The following is a 23,631-nucleotide window of genomic DNA, read 5'->3' on the forward strand; positions in this document are numbered from 1 at the left end:
CAGATCATACCAGTCTGGCCGTTTTATCACACAACACTAGCCGTCAGATTATACAAGATTGTCTATCAGATCATGTAAGATTACCCGCAAGATAATACAAGACTGGCCGTTAGATCATACAAGACTGGCCGTTAGATCATACAAGACTGACCGTTAGATCATACAAGAGATCATACAAGAGCTGGCCGTTAGATCATACAGGACTGACCGTTAGATCTTACAAGACTAGTCGTTTGATCATACAAGACTGACCGTTAGATCTTACAATTCTGACTTTAGAACTTATACAAGACTGACCGTTAAATCATACAAGATTTGACGTTAGATCATACAAGGCTATCCGTTAGATTATACAAGATTAGCCGTTCGATCATACCAGACTGGTCATTTGATCATACGTTAAATCGAACAAGATTAGCCATTAAATCATACAACACTAACCTTTAGATCATTTGAGGTAGGCCGTTAGATGATACAAGACTAGCCGTTAGATCATAAAGATTAGCCTTAAGATCATACACAATTAGCTGTTGATCATAAAAAAATGGATGTTAGATCATACAAGATTAGTCGTTAGATCAAACAAGATTGGTTGTTAGATCATAAAATATTGACCGTTGAATCATACAAGATTAGCCGTGAGATGAGAAAAGATTAGCCGTTAGATCATACAAGTTTAGCCGTAAGGTCATACAAGATTAGCCGTTAGAGCATACATTATTAGCCGTAAGATCATACAAGATTAGCCGTAAGATCATACATGATTAGCCGTTAGATCATAAAAGATTAGCCGTTAAATCATACAAGACTGGCCGTTAGATCATACAGCACTAGCTGTCAGATCATACAAGATTGGGCGTTTGGTCATACAACACAATCCGTCATATCATACAAGATTAGCTGTTAGATCACACAACATAAGCCGAAAGATCATACAAGATTGGCCGTTAGATTATACAACATAAGCCGACAGATCATACAAGATTGGCCGTTAGATCATGTAAGATTAGCCGTAAGATCATACAAAATATGCAGTTAAATCATACACGACTACATGCTAGATCATACAAGATTGACCGTCAGATTATACAATACTAGCCGTTAGATCATACAAGATTGTCCGTTAGATCATACAAGATTAGTTTTCAGATCAAACAGGATTAGCCGTTAGATCACACAACACTAGCCGACAGATCATACACGATTGATCTTCAGATAATACAATACAAGCCGTTAGATCATACAAGAAGACCTTTAGATCATAAAAGACTAACCGTTAGATCATATAAGACTGGCTTTCAGATCATACAATACTAGCAGTTAGATCATACAAGATTGACCGTTAGACTATACAAGACTATCACGTGTATGTTTTCTGATAATTGAAATTTACAATCTTTAGTTTGAGAGATACATACACATAACTCATTAAATCAAAAAGCGTGACAATCAGCATATCAGTTAGCAAATATTTGAAACTGGCTTTTGGCAGTATAGAACGAAAAGTGGATGGTATATACAACTTAGCTGTAAGTATTCAGTAATTGAATGGCACGCCGGTCTCGTAGACGTCAACCATAGTTCGTCTCGAGGCTGTAACGGCCGTCTTATGGATAACTATGCAGTCTTCTTTACCAAGCTTATAATCTTATTTTCAAATATCATAATGATTTCTCCAACAGTCTCTCTAAAGAAATGATATAACAAAGTAAAACAAATAAATAAATTTGTGGGCTGATATTCTCCATGATCAGTTCAGTATCAATTAGTAGTCTATCTCAAACATATGGTCCCCGTGGCTGGAGTCACGAATCCACATACAGCGTATTCTCGTGGAACAGACTTGATGAAAGAAAAGTGTAGAATGAAAAACAGGGCCTGAGAGGGTCATACACAGTACCAAAATTCCGCATCACTTCACAAAATTAAGAGCATTAAATTAATTTGAAAAATAATGTAATCTATTAGATAGCTGCTGTAAAAATTTAACCGTTCCTAGCTTCAGCAAACGTAAATAAACGAGGCTAAAATATTTCATAATTAATGATCAAATATTTTAGTTTTGCTAAAATTCAATTTAGCGTACTTAAAATGTAGACACCCGAGGGAATGGTATATACACATGAAAATAGACACTTCGCATATTTAAGAATTATTAAACCCGCATTATTTGCGGCTCCTATAATCAAACAGCGTGAAATTCTGTATAGGTTATAAATGCAATACTTTAAAACTTCCTCATTTGGTATTGACTTTTCAGTTACATGGGTTCGATCAACTGGCTTTTATTCTCAAAATAGGGTACGTATTACGTTACATTATTTTTTATTGTTTCTTTTGAAATAAAATCGTTAAATAGAACGAGATTTTAAGATTAGTGTTAGATATTTCACTATTAAGGTGACTTGCAACATTACAAATTTTCATACTGGTTTTGTTACCAAAATGAAATAGAGATTACTTTTTAAACCAGTGAATTATATAATATAGTTAGCAAGTATGTCTCGAGGACAGGTATGCATTTCTTCTTCTATTTTCTTTTCGTTTATTTATTTTATTGTAGGGATTATAGTGTATGAATACATTAGGAAATATCCTGATAATTATATACGTGGAAAATGTTTACACATAATTTACATTTTACTGAAATACGGAGTCTCGAAAGTACTATATTTACACATTACCTGAAGGTCTATTTATGTTCGTTTTAGAAGTCACGTTCGGCTTTTTTTATATTACATACTGTTGGAAAACAATAACAGCGACGACAAAAACACGTGTAAAACTGAATTGTCACGTCTCGAATTTCCTTTTCATAAGTAAGCCTTGATATACATAAATGTACATGTAATACACGTATTTGTTTCTCCGATTTTCCAATGTTTTCTGAAGTTGGGCAGAAAAAATATGTGCGGAATATCTGTCTTTTCATAGGTGCTAAGTTTCTTAAGACAGAAAGATAACTGTGCAGAATGCCTGCTTTCCATAATAACCATGAATTGTACGTGTTTTTGTGGTTATTTCACATTTTCTGGCCAAGTCCGCGAAATCACGGAGCTCAGTGCCATGTGTGAAAAGACCACCTTGTTGAGAGCAAAATGGTGTTCGTCTTCAGTACTCGAAGTTAAGATAAACTGCATATATTTAAAACGAGCATCCACAATAAAATGACACTGGTCTTTAGAGTCAGGTGGTCTCTGTTCACAGATGATCTGTATAACATGTTTGGTTATATGTAATTCGAATATAATCTAACAACTTCATGATATGAAGTGGGCTTCCGTGACCGAGTGGTTAAGATCACGTGCCTGTCACCGTTATGAGTTCGAATAATCTCTTATGGTAAGGTAAAATTTATATACCGTCGCTTTATGAAACAATTAACATAAGTTCTGTAAAGCTTTTGTGCGACCCTATTTTAAGAACAGTTACCTTATCCCCAGCAGTTTGCTGGTACCTATAATACAGCTAGGTTGACTGAGGCAATCGTGATAAAGTGCCTTGCCCAAGGACACACAGCAATGGGTGTAGTCTGGAATCGAACCCGGGGCCTTCAACTCCGTAGGACAGCGTCTTAGCACTCTCGGCCATGTATAGAATTCTTTCACGTAAAAACTACCCAGCTGAATTAAGGGAGCTCGGTGGTTCTACCCAGGTGCCCGCCTTCGCCTGAAACATTACACGCAGGGGTAATTTGTGTTTTCCCTCCACCATCATAAATTCGACTGAATTTCGGCTGATATCTATTATGCATAGATTTTCAACAGGAAGGTCTTTTTTTAACGTTACTACTTCTTACTATAAAAAAAATTGAACCGTATTGCATACACAAACATTCGTTTTCTTCAGTGTATAATATAATTAGTATTTTGAATAGAAAAGGTCTACTGTGTAGATAATGGCAAACACTTGACTAGGTACAGAGAGGTATTTAAATTTCAAATACACAAAAGTGTTAGCTAAATGTAAACGAAAGTTTCGTTAGACGTTTTAAACACCAGAAAAGTACGGACACCTGTTAGTACCATCTTGTGTGGGCTACAGAAAAAAAATGCGATCATAGATTTAAAATAAAACTCGCATGAAATTTTGATTTTGATACTGTATACAAAAATTTAAAATGCTATTTTTGTATTCTGAACTTAAAACTGCCTAAAATTGCATCTCGATGAATTTCTCTCAGTCTTACGAAACAGTACTTTTTCAGAGCGCCTTTGGTATTGTTGGAAGCTCAGGTGGACTCCAGGGTGCGTTTCATTTGAGGGTGAGTAAATTTAAACAATAAAAACACACTGTAAACGGGATTATACTGTTAATTACATCAACGCCTCTGCCAAGCAAAATAATGTCAGCTCACATAAATAAAGTTAGAGTTTTGCCATAAATATGTATTGACGACGATCTACTTCCTATAGTCCAGTCAGGCAGAGACTGTCCAGTTTTGTATTTATACATATTGGGCGAATTATTATAATTTCTAGACTAGCTAAGACAGTTATCAAAATTCTATATATAATGTGTACGTATATATAATCAGGAACTATTTTTCCAGCAGTCGGAAGTGTCGGAGACAACAAGCATCAGTTCTAGCGACAAACACAGCAGCATTCCAGAACTAACCAGAGCAGAGGAATTAGCAATCAAGCGAGCCAGCGCTACTTTTGCACCAATAGGACAGGTAAACTCATTCTTTAATTTGAGTAGCTTTGTGTTTGGACTTTTTGTTACTTCAAAACTAAGCTTTACACGCAGTCCAGTGGAAAAATGATGTTCTCGAAGTGTTTAATGAAAATAATGAGCAGGAGTTTTCGAACATTTGTTTTTGTTAATTTTAGACGGCGGAAATACGGACTAGTTCAACTGCAGTAATACATGACAATTTTGTGTTTTGAGTTTTGGTTTATTGCACATGTAAACTTTTAGAGCGGGGGCGGGGCGTTAGTATATGCCTTCGCCCAGCATCTTTTGAAAACAGTTATTTTAATATATATTCTTGTTTCGTATTATTTGAACTATACCGATATTCCAAAAGAGGAGCAGCTGACTTTTAAAGTATGATTACCAAAAAGGCTTCTACGCTCTGATATTTCCCATGAAATCCTCCAGTTATCAGGATTTAGCATTGAAAAATTTCAAAACGTTTCCGAAAATTGATATACTCATTGATTTTCTTATAGGGAAAGGGACTTAGGAAAACCTAAATATTAGAAAGAGATGGTCTATATATTAGACACATTTATTATTATTATCATCATCATCATCATCATCATCATCATCATTATTATTATTAATATCCATGATTATTATTATAAATAATAGCAATGCTAAAATAGAATTATAAATCGAGAAATTCTGGGGAAGGTTTTACAATTAAGGACAACATAAGGACGATTTTAGACGTACATATTAAGAAGCATTTACTTAATATAAGAAAGCTTTAACGATTATTTAGAAGGCCAGTCAATTGTATGAACCTTGAGGTAAACCTTTGTATTAATAAGACTTAGGTCTATATTCCATATACATTTGTGTACGAAAGATCTGGGATATGATATATGAATGTTTGAAGAATACTTGGGACAAATTAGCAAAATACTTTATTTTCTCGCACGTACTGTAGACTGATAGATCTTTGCCTGCTGCTATCTGCTTTGGTATAGAGGAGTTAGCTACAGTTGCACATTTGTATAGGGGATTTTTTTTTCATGGCATGTCATTGTTACCAGTTTTACTTCGTTTTATGCTGAGAATTACTCTAGGACAATTAGGCGCATCGTATTAATTTTAGTCTGCATGGGTGAATTAATTTGGCATGTAGAGCCTAGCAATAAATATTATGCGCTAAACATTACTATAGTTAGAAAGAATATAATGCTGCACAGTTTAACCCTTACCCGGCTAATTTTCTATAATGGACTTGTCCGTCTTTCAATTTGAACAGTGCCATTTAGAAAAGAAGATACTGACTGAATGGTGAACAGTGCAGACCACGATACTGACTGAATGGTGAACAGTGCAGACCACGATCAGCCTGCACAGACGTGCAGAATGATCTTGGTCGCAAAGGCAAAGGCAAAATCCCTTGCAGCCAGCCAGGCTAAAGGCTAAAGATCTTTCGAACTGTATAACAGATCAAACAATACATTTCCTATAGTACTTATAATAAGCCTTAGAATATTTTTGCAAAGCGTTATATTTCACTTTGATTGAAGAAATATGAATGTCGTGGAAAACTTCCTTGAAGATGCACTTTTGTAAATCACGTGCACATGTCATTTATTTTGCATCATCGTATTGTATATATATGAGGGTCGTCTAAAATGTTTTTAAAATATATACAAATATGAAATGATTTTTTATATGATTTTCATTATTTGTTTTTATCGCAGGTCTTAAGTTTTCATACAAATAATCTCAGTATGGAGAATTAACATTCAAGAATAAAAACAACAACAACAAAATTCATTGAACATTTTACTGTAGAAAAATCTTCCGCTCCAAATATACTTTTCAGTGGAACATATAAATGTACTGATACATAATTATTAATTAAACTTAGCGGTAAGGTACGTACATATTAGACGGCCCTCTAACGTAAAATTCTGACAGTTTAAATACAAACTTTATAAAGAATGGAATCATTTCTGAAAAATTGTATTGGTTACCTTCGATAAATTTACTTTTAACTAAAATGTGATATTTCGCAAAAGACAGTAAACAAAATAATGGACCAGTCAACAGAAGTGTATGTTTTGTGATTCGTTAAATACAAACAATTCAGAAAATACTGAAAAACTGTCAGAGTTTCCTGTCATTACATTTCTTTGGTTTTATTTGTATCAGGGTGGAGGTAGCGAACAAGGAAGAATGACGCAAAACGCTGAAGATTTTGTTGCGAGTTGGGTAAATGCACCTTTGCTTGCGTTTATTTTTTATAAATGCTTGAAATGTTTGTCTGTCCAAATGTTTATCAGTTTGTTATTCATTATATCACGAGTTGAAATATCGGAGTGAACTGAAAGTAAATAACACAGTCAGACCTTCAACAACGCCTCTTACTTTCATTTCCCTGGGTGTTATTATTTATAATCAGGTTTGACTATACATGCGTATCGTATTTCGACAGATCCAATTTACAGAACTGGTGTAAATCTCTTTGTTATGTATACATATCATAATTATGTAGTTATTATGAAGAAAACACATCCAGACTTAAGGAATCTTAGTACACTGAAAAAGGTAAAATTATGTGCTATGGATCTTGTTTGAACATTCGTCAAGTATTGTCAAATCGAATATTAGAACACACAACAAAGGCGTTTCATTTTACTTGACAGCCTAGCTAGCGGTTTTAGTTTTAGGTTGCTTTGGAACCATATTCAAACTAAAACTAGCTTGCGTGCTTATTTCCTAAAAACATTCAAATTACATTGGGAACAATACTGGTTCCCTATGACTACAGTTAGCCACTGTATCATGTTTTCCTGTCAAAAACTTTCAGAGGCCGTCAGACGACTTGATGATGAGCCTGGAACGAGCGACTGGTACCCGGCAGACAGCCGATTGGGTAAGGTCGTACTGTTGGCTAAGTTCACTACGAACTCTGGGGTTAAGTAGAGACCGACTCTATAATCGATTACCCACTTGAACGGTGTAAGTTAGTACACCATTCGTACCTTCCTTGTTGAAGAGCTGAACTCAAACTCCGCTACGAGACATGGTTTACTGGTTCCTGGCTTTTCATAACAGCGCTCAGTGTGCAGGGAAAAAGTTTTACATATTTCCAGGGCCAAATTTCTGACTGGTCATTTACTTTACAGGTGGAAGAAAGTATCATTTAGACAACTGTCTACCCTTCCCTAGAGCTCTGACGTGAACTGAGCCGTTGTTGTAGCGTAGTTGATATTGCAAGCTACTGGTCCTAGGCCGAAAGCGGACAGTTTATGATCAGGCACTGTATGATATAGCTATAGTCATGAAGAATCTCACGGGGTTGGTTGGCTATAGAGTAAAAAGTTTTGAGACCAAAATGCAAACTCTCGTGAGTTTGCTTAGAAGTAGTCAGTCAGACGCTTTGTCTCGTGCATGTCCCTGTCCGCGCTACTATAGTTGGCTGTGTAAGGAGACTGCGCTTTTTGGTGCGTGACATACATTGTTGTTTATCCATCTTTGCTTTTTTCCACTCTCCCTACACCCCACCCCCTTTATCTACCCCTTACCTATTTTGCATATAATTAATATGTACTTGTTGTCAGAATTTTGAAGCAACCCGTCTACTATATCTTTCCACTACAGTTTCTTTTTGTTGTGGGCCTACTTTTGTGATATTTGGCACTGGGGCTGCTTAAGGTGCTCTGTGCTTTCCGAAAAATCTACCCTAACCTTTTATTTTTGTGGTTAAGACTGTTCTCAAAACTGCTGTCACTAAAAGAAGTTTTTGCATTGTAGGGAAATAATCAATTCAATACAGCTACCTTGTTATCATAAATCTTTCGTAAGTGGTCAGTCTGATGCGACAGTGTCACGAATTGATAATAAGTATGACAGAATTGATGTGTGAGCAGAAAACTTACAGCGATTACATGCAGATGACAAACAAGAATATTCATTTATTGAATGGTTAATGCCGGTCAATAGTCACAGTTACTGGCCGAGGCTATGACATCGGAAATAAATTTTCACGTTCAATTTTTTACCAGTTAGCTCACCTGAACCAAAGGATGAGCTATAATAGTGTGTGTCCGTAGTCCGGCGTCCACATTTTTGCTTAAACATTTCTTCTCTGATCATTATCAGAATTATACCAAACTTGGTCAGTAGCATCCTGGCATGGAACTCTATCAAGTTTTTTCAAATGCTTTACCTTGACCGCTTGGCCGGAGCTAAAAACAGAAAAAAAACCTTTAAAAAACTTCAGAATCTTCTCATGAACCACTTACTGGATCTTCATAAAATTTGATCTAGAACATCATTATAAGGTCCTCTCCAAAATTTAATCAGATGGGACGACTTGGCATCTTTTAGGGGTCACTAGAACTAAAGATACAAATGCCTTTATAAGACTTCTAATGAATCTCTTAATTTTTTTATTCAAACGGGGGTACATAGCCCCTTTTAGGGGCCGCTTGAGCCAAAAATTATAAATACCTTTAGACGACGTCTTCTCACGAACCGCCAGAAGGATTTTCATTAAAGTTGGTTTGTGGCATTATTATAAGGTCCTCTCCCAATTTTGTTCAAATGGGAGCACTTGGTCCCTTTTAGGGACCAAGAGAACTAAAGAAGGAAAAAACTTTAAAAGACATCTACTAATGAGCCGCTTGATGGTTCTTTATCAAACTTGGTCTGTAGCATTATCATAAAGTCCTCTCCCAAAGTTTACAATTCGGGACAGTCGGTCCCCTTTTTAGGAGCCACTAGAACAAAAATGTAAATGGCTTCAAAAAGCTTCTTCTCATGAACTGTTTGATGGATCTCTATTATACTTGATTTGTAGCATTATATTAAGGCCCTTAATCAAGATGTCTTAATTGGGACACCTGGTCCCTTTTAGGAGCTGCTAGAGCTAAAACTAGAAATACATTTAAACAACTTCTTCTAATGAATGTCTAGATGGATTTTCACGAGACTTTGTTTGTAGGCTCATTATAAGATCCTCTCTCATATTTGTTCAAATGGGGACAGCTGGTCCCTTTTAGGGAGTGCAAGGGCTCTTCAGGCCCATTTGGGCCTCTTTTTTCTTTTGACTTATAAGCCCAATAAGTATGCGTTGAATGTAAACCAGTCATACAGCACCAAGTATGTGTTTGCAATTTATATTTGGAACTAATTATAATTGTTGTTATTCCATGCTTGGTAGTTCAAGCAATGGAGAAAATCCACACATAATTAAATGCGATAGTTTAAATACGACATGAAAATTTCAAATATTTTAAACAAGAAATCAGCTATTGAATAACAAAATATATAAGAGTTGTTATAAATAAAAACTGCCTGAAACTTATTGACAATAAATCCGATACTGTTTTATTTCTAACTCACGTACCTTGCACACTTTAGGATGGTGACGGAATAGAGGTTTCACAGCCACATTTGAACCCTCCTGTAGAAATGATTCCATCTCATGTGAGAGGTAGCACACCTGATAGTGTAAGTCTGCGTTTTTTGTTCTTGTTTCAAGATTAAAGAAATATATTTTAAGAATAATTTTGAGAATGCAGTTCAATAAAAGAAACCCCCCTACCAGATACAAAACACTGTCGAGGACTAAAGGATTGCACTCTGCAATCCGTCCATCATTCCATCTTTCCACAATTTCGTGTCTGGTCCTAACTTTGCAATTTGGAAAAATATTCTTTATAATAAGACGACATGTCGTGCGCAACATCCAAATCCCTACCTCAAAGTTCAGTGTCACACTTATATGTCAAAAGGCTTTTTTTCTTTCCGATCTATTTCATCGTTCATCCATCAAATGATTTTTATATTACCAGCCACAAATAAGGCAATTCATCGTGCGAAACTTACAAAGCTCGAGTTTAAAGGTCAAGGTCGCACTCGTAAACATTGTATTAGTTGGTTTCTAAGACCAAAGTTACTCTGATATAATTAAAAGGGTATGTTTCTCGTCCGATCTATAACTATGCCTTCCAGCTGGTGATTATTTATTAGACATATCCCTCGTAACGAGACAACGTGTCTTGCTCAACAGTATAATCTCACTAAAAGTTGATTGTCAAAGGTAAACAGAGTATGTTTTGTGTCCTCATCTAACTTTTCCATCCATCAAAGGATTTTAATATTACTTGTTGCAATGCTCCCCATAATGAGACCAGTCCCCTAGCTTCAAGGGCAAGGTCAGGCCACACTTAGAAGTCAAAGGTTTTAGGTCAGATTTCCTGTCCAGTATCCAACACCACAAGCTCATGTGACATAAACCTTGTTAGATAATTGTTGGTGTATAAAATATTTATCTCCCTTCAATATAATACTGTATATTATCCTCAATTTTCCCATCAATTTAAAAAAGAAATGTTATAAATTTCTTTTTTTTTTGAAATATTTATAGATGGTAAAACGATAAGTAGTGATAGATTTTCAGATGTATGCAAATTTAAATGTAATATGATGTATTTATAGCGCATTATTGTATAAATATCATTGGGCCCTTCGCAATACAGTATAAGAATCTTTCAGTGGTTGAAAGTGCGCTTTGAAATATCTGGTTTAGGTGGTAACAAGTCTCTGTTGAGTAACCGCAAAACAGTTATCCGAGAGCCAGATATTTCCATCCGCACCTTCAACAATATTTCAGTTAAATAACGGCAGACAGTTAATCTAACCAGTGTTCCTGGATTCTGTACCAGTACAAACCTGTTCTCCGCAAGTAACTGCCAGCTTCCCGCTGGAATCAGAGGTGGAGGACGAATGATTTCAGACACACAATGTCTTTTAACAATTCGCCACGGAGAACATACACCTTTTACGGGGCGAACTCGCGGTCCCGCAGGCGGGTTCAACCAGTGAAGGATTCTTTTCCTTGCATGTCGTACTCTGTAATCATTAGAAGAAATAAAGTAAAACGCATGCCTTTCTGTGAAGCACTAATTTATTATAGTATCGATAACAAAACGACATACAAAACGTAGGAGGTATATAATAGAAGGGTCATTATAACACTCGCTTAGCAAGATCTGGATTTTGTCGGATCTCGCCGATTTCGCAAGGTCGGATCACACTTGCTCTTGCGCGCCTCGTGTTGTCTGATCTGGTAAAATTCACCCGAGCCGAATACAGCATCCCAGATCAACCTATTATATAGCACGACAATACTTCATTCTTGAGTGTATGCTCATGTTTTGCAATACCTTATTTCAAAATCAGGATTTCGGAAGTAAGTAAAAACGTTAAGTTATACATTTATAAATGCGGAATTGGCTCACCACATCTTTCAAAAAGTTTTTTTTTAAACCAGTGAAAACTTGAAGCACGGCATAACAAAACCGTTTTAGTAAATTGACTTTTTCCCTAACTTTCAGCGAAATAATTTATGGATGTAGGTTCATTTTTTTTCTACAATAAGAATAATTTCATACTGTGTGAGCTTAAAGAACATTAGTTTCCAAGACAGTTAATAGTTATCGTTTTTATTTTGTTTCTTCGCCCACTGTCAAAGCATTTTGAAAATAAGTAAAATTGGAAAAATGGGGGTATAATATTCCACTTAATTTTACAGGGATTTCAGATCTTAAAGGTTACTATGAATACATGGTGATATCAGTATTATATAAGCATAAACGGCAATAACAAATCTCTTTCATTTTTACATGTTGACATAATTACCCCACTCACATTTTAAAGGAAAAAAAAACAAGTATTTAAAACCACAAAAATATGTTAAGACTTTAAAAATATTTTGCTGCTTTAATTGCACACATAAATGCTTCAAAATGGACAGAAAAAAGGTTGGGGCCACCGTGTATTTAATAGATATATTTAAAAAATCTTTATAAACTGGTGAATTTTGATTTATTAGCCAAAGGCATGCACATGTCGATTATGCTAATTAATGTTGTTGTTGTAGTTAATATTTTAGTTCTTTCTGTTTTAATTTATACTTTCTAGATAAAACAAAGTGCTATGATGAAAACTTTTATTTTAGTTTTAGCTTATCACTGTATATATCAGTCAGAAAGATATCAGAACCAAATCTGATCTACTTTAATAGTTATTTGAAATTACCGATCTAACCCATTGTGCCTCTTACATAAGGCAAATGCCGGCGAAAAAGAAGGGTTACTTGTCTTTTCACAACAAGTAGAATCTGTTTGGCTAAATGATACATCATTAACCATATTTTGATAATTTAGTATTTATTTCCTGAATAAATTTTGTTAGAAAGAAATATTCAAAGAAACATTTTTCAAAATAACAGATGTCCTAAAAACGCTCGTACATCCAAAATGTAACAGTGAAACAAAACATGATTAATTTAACTTGTTAAACATGATTCGCCTTTGAATATCCATGAAGCCCACACTTTGCTAATCATTAGCCTGTATGAAGACTGTCGTATTAATATGGTAGATATTGCTGTCATAGTTGATCCCTGTTTTAGTAACAAGATTCTCAATGACAAATTAGTGTTTCTTCTTACTCGTCCTTCTTTAATACGTAGCAGTGCCAAAGCCTGATTTAATGTCTTACAAAGACGCAGCTTTTATCTTTGTAGATAATGTCGGTTAAATATTAATAAATAATCCACTCCCGATATGACGATAGTTGATAAATGGTTTTCTCCTCCTTTTTTAAAAACCTGTACAACAGTGTGCATCTGTTGTTGCTGTTTACATATAAATCCTCTTTTTTCTTTTTTGTCAATATTAACAACTGCTTCTCAATTTTTAACATGTATATACTGGTTTGGAAGCATTTTCCGGACAGGACCAGTTTCCGGACACATGTAATATCCGCTTTATTTCGTTGTAATTCATGTAATTGTTTCATCTAGATCATTTAGATGTTTGTTCTTCATGTCTACAAAAAACCACTATTTTATAAGGCTGTATAATGTTTGGGCTTTTGATGATAACTCACCTGCGTTTACAAAACAACTTTCTGTCTTAACGGGACATGAAGATAGCATTGCGCATGCGCAGTAGTTTACACATGCCGAGGTATCAGGTGGGGAAGAAATAATCAAACTACATAATGATTGTCTGCTGATAACATGTTCTACTTTTAATTTCACGCTAAAAGTTACGTAAGATGCAGGGCTGTCGATTTTTGCACTAATTTTATTCTATATCTATTGGAATTATCAAAATTTCGTATAAGACGAAATTCGAGTTTTTTTATAGTCAACCTCGGTTTGCTTTCGTAGCTGCTATTGAACGTCGGGTTATGTTTCTGTGCAATTTTGAAGAGATGAATGATAAAGAAATGTGTAGAAATAGTTTAATTACTTATTTTGATATCAAATTAACAACAAAACATCGTCAAAATATTTGTCCGGATACTGGTTTACCTGACGGGAAAAATTACTTATTTCAGTGACCCCATTTGAGGCCCCATGGAACCCATATTTTACGTCACAACGCGATGCTGATTACAACATCGGATGTGGAAGGAGCTGAAGTTTGTGCAATGTGGGCTTCATTTATGTCAAATATTCTTTTTTAGGGAATAATGGAGCCGAAATATGAAAATGTGTCCGGAAAATGGTTCCCAACCAGTATACCTGTAATGACTATGATTTGTACCTTTGATTAGTCTCATATAATTGTAACATAAGAATGGCTTTGTTCATATTTATAATCTTATATGTTTTAATATTGTACTATACATAGAAGAGTCTGAAATAAAGATATAATATTCATATACCAGGAGAGGTTCTGATGTAAATGTTTACAGTGTTACAAACTACAGCAATCTCTTCTTGTCTTTGCCGATATCTACGAGGCAGACTCAATATAATAATCATTTATATTATACTACTGTAATAGTAATGTAAAGTGTAACTTGTATATAGTTACAAATAAAATGTAAGCGGTCTGTGCTTTTCAGGTTGCAAGCTCTGGAAATTTCCGACTCAGCAATGCACGTGGGGAACATCGAGATCTCACAGTCAGAAATCTTCAAGAAAATGCGGAACATGTAAGTCTCGAAACCAACAAGTAAAATGTTCACTAAGAAACGGCTGCAGTAGTATTTTTATAGCTGTCAGAAATCAGTACGCAAAAAAATAATAAGATTTAGAAAAACCAGAGAAATCAAAGCACGATAATCCATTTGAAGTTAATTAATTAAATTACCTGATACTATATAATTCAGCCGCGCCATGAGAAAACCAACATAGTGACTTTGCGACCAGCATGGATCCATGCTGTTCGCTAACGGTTCCACTAACTGCATTAGGCCGTTTGAAAGCGAACAGCATGGATCATGACCAGCCTGCACAAAATAGACTGGATCCATGCTGGTCGCAAAGCCACTATGTTGGTTTTCTCATGGCACGGCTCATATCAACGTAGACCCTGAAATTAAACTAAAGAAGGAAACATAATAATTTATATATACCAGATAGGATTCCTGATAAACATTTCATGAATATATGATAACATTATACTGTATATGGATCAAAGGTCAAACAGATATAGCCGATAGCCAAGAAAGAGATGAACGACTGTGTACATGGGTCTACCTCAATATCATAAACATTGACAAATTCTAAGAAAAGTGGCCAGTGGTCGCAGGGTAGGATGTATAAAATAAAGCCCCGCCCTGGATTCGCAGTTTTAGTTTCTATCATTTGTGGAATTCCAGACAGATTGTTATTATTTTCAGTAAAGCTAGAGTAGCCTGATTATTGGCCAGGTATACAGAGATCCCGAATTCCCCATACGGACGTTTGGTGGTCGAAACTCAAGTATTTTCATTCCACTAAAGAAATGTCCTAATACATGAATAATAAATAAGTAATATCAAACATATGAAGTGGAATTCTGACATTATTTTGAATTCGTATTTCAGAGAACTGATAATCCATCATGGAATATGGCTAAGTCAACACGGGCGTTCGTGCAGCATATTACGGTAAGAGCTAGTTGCAAGGAGTTTGCTTAATGTCATGACAATTATAGGAGTCATATGCTAACCGGAAGTTACGCAATAAGCAAATATTAATCGTTATAGACGCTATTTCAATACTGAATAAAAAAGATAATAAAACAAACTGGTGATTAATAAACTGTGTATTAAGAGACACGTTTATATGAATTTGAAATGAAAGCACATACATTTAAAGAAAGTTATTTATTCATTTAAATGTATTCAATATTTGATAAATATTAAATAGAAAAAACATTTGATTTTTTTTAGCAGGAACGATCTAAACGAATGTATTACCCCGTTTTAAAATAGTAAGTCATGATTTAGTGAATCGTGTTACATTTATTTCAGCGGAAGCAGGTTGTGTTAAATTAAGCTTTAAATGTATCTGTAAATAATCCTTCCAATGGTAAAATGGGACACAAATTGTTGTATATTTGAATACACAATTTTATTAGCTTTTATGTAAAATATTTCATTTTCGTGCGTGTGCATATATGTGTTTAGTGAACTTCCTTGTTTTGAGATCTGAATTTAACAATCTAGACTCTAGATCAGTTTGTATGTAAGGATGTCATTGGATAGAACATTTACGGTTTGTTTTGATTTCCATTCATATAATTTAAGATGGTTAAAAATATGCACTAATATGACCGTGTTTGTACGGAATTATGTTTCATTTCTGTCTCGGTTATATCAACTTTAGTTTTAAGTTAATCATTGTTTTATATCACGGAGGATTGTATTTGTGCAGTTTCACGGATTAGTTCCCTAATTTGTTTTTAAATTCGGATGTTAATTGGGATGGGATTGGGGAGGTGGCGTTCCATAATTGTTCCGGAACCGATTGATCGCCGTATTTGAATCACCTGGTCCTTACTTACGGAGGTTTGAGCTTAGGCCACATGACAGAGCCATCCAGCTTATTTAAGGATGCTTTGTTACACCTCAAAACGGTAGCAACGCGTTTTGGTATTCGCTACCAAAATTCGGCCGAGTTTTGGTAGCGACAAAATACGTTGCAATGGTACATATGATGTGTTAAGGATCATGGTATGGAACGTATTTTGATAGCTTTTTCTACACCGGGGGCTGAGCTCATTTTTTGCATTACGCATAAAAGAGAGAGATAAAAGGATTGAATGTCTCATAAAAATGGTTCGAAGTTCCTCTCTCCATATATAGTTTTCGTATAAAACAACCAAAATGTAGATTCCAGAGAGTGTGAAAGGTGCTTCTAACGACATTTCCTTTGCAATAACATTGTATTGTTTTGTTGTTTTTATGTGTGAAACGGATTACATATGTGAGGAAGGCACGTGGGTCCTCTACCAAAATATTTTTTAAAACATCCAACATAACCATAATGGTGAATTCTGTGTGCCGTGTAAAGGGGTCTCAGATAAATATTTCCGGCCAGATTTATTTTTTTCTCTTTAAAGGTGAGGGGTTTCGAGAGTAAATCACAGATATCTTTGAAACACAGCGTAAAAAAATGGTAAAATGTGGGCCTGGGCTTACTTGACTAATTTTCCCAAAACTGCATTCTCCGTCGTTAGATTTTGATTTTGATTTTGATGTATACATGCGAGTGGTATTTTGGGGTCCTCCTCTGGCAAAACATGGAAATGGTGGGTTCTGTGTGTTTAGATTTGTAAGAAATATATAATTTACTCAGAAATGAAACTTGCTCCGCAATGAGGTATACAACGTCATGTATCTTATTATTTATGTACATATATGCAAATGATTTTCTCTTAATATTTATCGCAGATTTTGGCTTTCTTCTTTATTTGTATACGACGCATTGCAAGAACACCTGCGGTGGGCGGGCGACTCAAAAAGTTGTTCGCTATCTAACTTGAGCATTTTTTATCCAGTGTTCTATAGACTTGGTCAGAATCTTAACATCTGGGACAAGTTCGATAATCAGCCGGATCGTCCCAGTAGTTCTAGAGTTTCGCCCTTTCATTTGCTCAAAATTGCAAGTATTGGCAGCGTCCACTCTTAAACTTAAGCAATCTTTTCCAATATCCACCAAACTTGGTCAGTATGCTGATTTGCATTATATCTTGGCCAAGATCTATAACCAGTCAGATCATTTCAGTAGCTCTGGAGGTATGTCCCTCGAATAACTCAGAATTGTGAATGTTGACAGTTTAGTTCCGCTTTCTTAAATGAGCAGTTTTTGTCCGATGTTAACCAGACTTTTTTTTATTGTTCACCAAACTTGGTCAGAATATTTATAGGCATAATTTCTCGCGCAAGTTTGATAACCAGCAGCAAAAACTAAATGCTTTCCTTTAGCTTTGCATAGAGCTACCCTACAATTGTTTAAATGTTTTGTAATCAAAATAACGTATATTTTGCATGTGTTGTGAAAATGATTAATTTCCATAGAATTAAACATATTAATCACATGATCAGCATTTTCCTATTTCTTACAGTTCTTGATTGTGTTTTGCATACATTTCAATTCTTAAACTTGACAGTGCATACCCTTCAATTATTTAAATGTTTTGTAATCAAAGTAACGTATATATGCTTGTGTTGTGAAATTGTTTAATTTTCATAGAATTTAATCAATGGTTATGACGACCTTTATGATGATGATAATGGTAGTGATGATAATGATGATAATGAAACTGATAATAACTAACAATGAAAAATGATGATTGTGGTGATGATATTGAGGATGAAAATATGATGACGACAATTTATCTTACTGCGAAGTAAGCTTCGTATATGATCCCTCAAACCTACATGAAACGATATATATTATATATATCGTATTTCTGACTTTCGTTCAGATATGTTTAAGACCCCTTATGCACTCTCAGAATTTAACATTTTTGGGTTGTTATTTCCTCATTCGTGTGTATCATTAAAATGAGCCCAGCCACTGAAAAAGACGAAACTACCAAAATGCGTTCCATTATCGCGCCTCCAAATGGTAGCAACGCATTATGGTAGAAACTACCAAAGTTCGACCGAGTTTTGGTAGTCACTACCAAATTGCGTTAGACTGAACAAAGACTAGTGTATTTGACCATCTTGGTTCCTTTATCACATTTTTTTTATTTCTAAAATTAAACGCTATTTCTTCCTCATTTTAAAAGACTCCTCTAAAGGCTGATTATTTGCAGACTTCCTCTGCTATTCCTTCAGAAAGGTAGATGCTGGGTCTGAGAATTCCTGTTAACTTAATAATTTCTCAAAAATGCTCTACTTTATTTAAAACAAATTGTATTTGATGGATTCTCCTTCAGACAAATTTTCACTATTTGAATTTGTACGTGCAATGGTAGCATATCAAAGCGAAATATAGAGGGAATACACACTATTTTTATTCCTATGACGCTGTCTCTCAATTAATCGTAGCAAAGTTAAAGTATCCGGCTGAGAATCTGTATTCTCTGGCTGAGGAACGGTACACTTTAACTGAGGATCAAGAGAATCTGTACGCTCTGGCGCTAAACTGTCAGTATTCTCTGGCGAAGGATCTGTTCTCTCTGGCACTGAATCAGTATTCTCTGGCGAAGGATCTGCACTCTCTGGGGCTAAACTTTCAGTATTCTCTGGCGAAGGATATGCACTCTCTGGAGCTAAACTTTCAGTATTCTCTGGCAAACGATCTTCACTCTTTGGTGCTTAACTTTCAGTGTTCACTGGCAAAGGACCTGTTCTCTCTGGCACTGAATCAGTATTCTCTGACGAAGGATCTGCACTCTTTAGCGCTAAACTTTCAGTATTCTCGGGCGAAGGATCTGAACTCTCTGGTGATACAATTTTCAGCATTCTCTGGCGAAGGATCTGTTCTCTCTGGCACTGAATCAGTATTCTCTGGCGAAGGATCTGCACTCTCTAGTGCTAAATTTTCAGTATTCTCTGGCGAAGGATCTGCACTCTCTAGTGCTAAACTTTCGGTATTCTCTGGCGAAGGAACTGCTGTCTCTAGCGCTAAATTTTCAGTTTTCTCTGGCGAAGGATCTGCACTCTCTGGTGCTAAACTTTCAGTATTCTCTGGCGAAGGATCTGATTACATATAAATTTATAAGCGGACGCCAACTTGAACGCTGCTACCGACGCCACCTCTGTGGAGGTCCTAATGTGATATATGGTTCTCGTTCCAAGTCGCATAAAGTATTTATCCTGAATATTAAGTTATTATAATAAGGCTCATTTTTCCAAGATACCAACATTTAGTCGAGTAATAGACAGACGCTCAGCTAATGTGCAACTGAACTTCAACTTTAAAACAGATGTAACAATTCAGGAGTGTACATTTGTGCATTCAGTCCAACGGCAGTCCTACTCCCCGGGGTGTACGAAAAGTTTTTTCCAGCACCAGGTGAACATACGAGAAAGTTATGCCCGGTATACAAAAATACAAGTGCTTGGTATTTACTCGGCCGACCTCGATAACTGTGTGTGAATTAATTAGTCGGTAACCATCGGAATTAAATTCTCTGCGGGATTGGATTATTTAATTGCATTTCACTTCACTATATTAAACAACATTGAAAACTTCTAAAGAATTTTGGTGGATAAATGTTGCATACATATATTGGTATCTACCTTGCATATACTTTTAAAGGTATTATACAGACCGTCTTATGTGACCGTTTCTCGTTAATCGCTAGAATTTTAACCTCAAACAGTCTTTACAGTCTATACTTACTTATGAGCGTTTGTGAAACCTGTCCCAGGGTCAGGTCATGCGTCCGACGCATCAAATAATTGTGGTAAACAGTTGTGCCAAGTTCCTTCAATATCTCTCGATATATGTCAAAGTAAGACTCACGTGTGTTCCAATGATCCTGCTTGACTGAATATATTTTCAAGATTAGAAGGTCAATGTCGGATGAGCGATTAAGTTCCATCATGACACTCTTTGAAATAATATTGACCATTTGTCACAAAATATCTTTCTTTTTTTGCAAATCATGAGATTTTTATTTATACCGTTTTTCGTTGGATGTGTACATATCCGACGCATTTTGGTACTACAATTCTGTAAACTACCAAATTTCGTTGAGTCTAACACGTTTTGGTAGTGACTACCAAAACTCGGCCGAATTTTGGTAGTGACTACCAAAACGCGTTGCTACCAATTTAAGGTGCAACAATGCTTTATTGTTGTACGGGAGCCGACGCCTGCACCTGAAATATTGGCAGTGGTGGTGGTACACCTGGGTCTTTATCAACCATTAAAGCTAGCAAAAGTCATCATTTGTCCAAAACTGTATCCGTATGTCTTAAAGCCCTATAAAACAATCTGATAATATACAATGTATGTATTTTATTTTTTTCTCCGTGACTTTCAGTCTGAAGATAACAGGCCGAGCACTTCAGCGGAAGATGTAAACATCGAGGTCAGTAATAATTTTTTATCTAGATATACGTACAGTGCATAATGTGTTAGATGTAATGACATGGTTTATTCATTTTAAGTACCGACAATTAGTACACGAGTTATTCTGCCAATACAAGCGTGTTCTCTGCGAGTAACTGACCTCATCTCCACATGAATTAATGACTAGATCTGCGACCTTTAAATAGATGCTGTCTTTCGTGGGCGTATATAATTCTATGTAAAATATATCAATCTTGTAGCAAACATGTAATTGTATCATGAAGTATGAAGAAGTTGCTAGGGTCCTGCCACTATTTCAAACAGGAACTAACTTGTGTTAAATATACAAAGTCATAAAACTTATACTTTATTGGTATGATATAAATTTAAGCTAAATTCCTGTAAGGAATTGTAATGTGGTTAATTTCTGAATTGAAATAGATTTAAATTGAGTCGAGGTGTCAGGTTATAAAAGATTATTATATTGCTTTATAATTACTATATATCACGTATTTCTCAAACAGATGAGGCGAAATAGACTGGATGAGACGGATGGGCCTACGCGTTATAACACGAAAGAAACAGATGAGAAAAATGTAAGTTGCCGTAGTGCGTATAATAATTATTTTGTGAAAACCATAAAGAATGAAGTAAATAAGGTAGGATGTCCACTTTGTAAGCGTTGCTAGTAAAATTATTAGAATTTTGTTGCAAGTCGTGTAATTCACCCTACCGCAACAAGTTAGAAACGTTGTCAGTATATATTTTTGTTCTAGCATTCTTAAGCATGAACCTAATTATTATTGTTTTGCTAAACATTTGAAGACACTTTCAATTCTAAATATATATCACCTTTTTGGTGGTAGTGAATGCTGGTCTAGTTATAATTGTATAGATATGTATATACTTGTAGAGACGTTTACTACTGTTGTTGCAATAAATCGTGGAGCTCCGAGCTTTTCTTTAAATCGTAGACATCTTGGACATCGTGGCTAAGTGTAAACGTAGCATAAACAAATGTGACAAGAGAAAATTCTCTTAGAAGATACATGACACCTATTTTTCTCTTCTCTTTTGTTTGTCAGTTTTATCAAAACACTTTAAAATGTTAAAATGAAGTAAGGATTTGTTCTCTAAAATGGATCTAGCTATGTTTGGTAGCTCATTAAAAATGTCAGTTTTATATAGAATATATAGGGAATACTACCTGTGCTAGTTTGACCTGTACATTCTCTTTGGTGGCCGTGATGATAGCTCTAGTTCTAAACAGCTGTATTGCTGAGACTTTTCCTGCCGAAACGAATACAAGTGTCGGTGGTTGTGATGATAGCTCTAGTTATTATTGTATTGCTGCATTTCAGAGACTTTTCCTGCCGAAATGTATACTTCTGTTGGTGGTCGTGATGATAGCTCTAGTTATTATTGTATTGCTGTATTTCAGAGACTTTTCCTGCCGAAATGTGTACTCCTGTTGGTGGTCGTGATGATAGCTGTAGTTATTATTGTATTGCTGTATTTCAGTGACTTTTCCTGCCGAAATGTATACTCCTGTTGGTGGTCGTGGTGATAGCTCTAGTTATTATTGTATTGCTGTATTTCAGAGACTTTTCCTGCCGAAATGTGTACTCCTGTTGGTGGTCGTGATGATAGCTGTAGTTATTATTGTATTGCTGTATTTCAGTGACTTTTCCTGCCGAAATGTATACTCCTGTTGGTGGTAGTGATGATAGCTCTAGTTCTTACTGTTTTGCTGTATTTCAGAGACTTTTCCTGCCGAAATGTGTACTCCTGTTGGTGGTTGTGACGATAGCTCTAGTTATTATTGTATTGCTGTATTTCAGAGACTTTTCCTGCCGAAATGTGTACTCCTTTTGGTGGTTGTGATGATAGCTTTAGCTGGAATTGTTGCACTTATAGTCTTCTTTAAACAAGACAAACCAGGTAAGTTTGACATGTCATTGTGCTCATCTCGTATTTTATTTTTTTATACTTATATGCATTGCTAATCAAAGAGCACGAATGTCTTGAATTAGAAACTTTAACATGTCAAATGTGGTGTATTTAAAAAAATATAATTTAAACAGTGTTTCAACGGTCTAAAATTTGAATTCATGTAGATGCAGTTGGCGAAATAGACAATAAAAACTTAACAACATATATTTATTTCACATCTAATAAACAGCCATGTTCTCTACTCTATTTTAAAGTTCCCACTTTGTTACATATGACATGTAAAACATCCGGAATAGGTACAAAAAACTATCATGTTAATGGGAGCGGGAAAACAATCTATGATACTAGCAGATGATCTACTTTATTTCACATCTATATATTTTCATCTAATTGGAAGCTTTTATTGCTACTACGTGACAATGCAATAGAAACCAGTAGTGTAGTGTGTGAATTAAAAGGCATCCGCACTTTCATAACTGTCCAAATACCCCTTAATTATTCTTTTCGTATTGGACTTGGAGGGGACAACTCTTCAGATCCCTTATAAAGAGTCATGTGGAATTACTTCCCTTGTATGTGAAAAATATTTATGTTGGAGCAATTTTAACACGGAAGACGAATAACATTTTAATTGTATATACGTAGATGTTACGCTGATATAAGAAAATAATTTAAAAAAACTGATTATTTCAGACAACCATCAGTGTGTACCT

General features: G+C 35.4%; 1 protein-coding gene across 6 annotated transcripts in view; it reads left to right on the forward strand.

Moving 5' to 3' along the window:
* Positions 1-2,202: 2,202 nt before the first annotated feature.
* LOC123553791 (uncharacterized) overlaps positions 2,203-23,631 on the forward strand; it is a 37,401-nt gene continuing 15,972 nt past the window's right edge. The window contains exons 1-11 of one of the 6 annotated variants that reach the window (XM_053548795.1): positions 2,203-2,301; positions 4,208-4,264; positions 4,553-4,678; positions 6,844-6,903; positions 7,502-7,567; positions 10,060-10,149; positions 14,566-14,655; positions 15,532-15,594; positions 20,937-20,984; positions 21,490-21,561; positions 22,807-22,906. In XM_053548795.1, the coding sequence (XP_053404770.1) occupies positions 2,218-2,301; positions 4,208-4,264; positions 4,553-4,678; positions 6,844-6,903; positions 7,502-7,567; positions 10,060-10,149; positions 14,566-14,655; positions 15,532-15,594; positions 20,937-20,984; positions 21,490-21,561; positions 22,807-22,906 (856 nt within the window). In that variant the 5' untranslated portion in view covers positions 2,203-2,217. Of the gene's footprint in view, positions 2,302-2,364; positions 2,515-4,207; positions 4,265-4,552; positions 4,679-6,843; positions 6,904-7,501; positions 7,568-10,059; positions 10,150-14,565; positions 14,656-15,531; positions 15,595-20,936; positions 20,985-21,489; positions 21,562-22,806; positions 22,907-23,631 lie in introns of those variants that run through there. The other 5 variants (XM_053548796.1, XM_053548799.1, XM_053548800.1 and 2 more) reach the window with 5 other exon arrangements.

This window comes from Mercenaria mercenaria, chromosome 7, assembly GCF_021730395.1.
Source record: "Mercenaria mercenaria strain notata chromosome 7, MADL_Memer_1, whole genome shotgun sequence".
Taxonomy (NCBI): domain Eukaryota; kingdom Metazoa; phylum Mollusca; class Bivalvia; order Venerida; family Veneridae; genus Mercenaria; species Mercenaria mercenaria.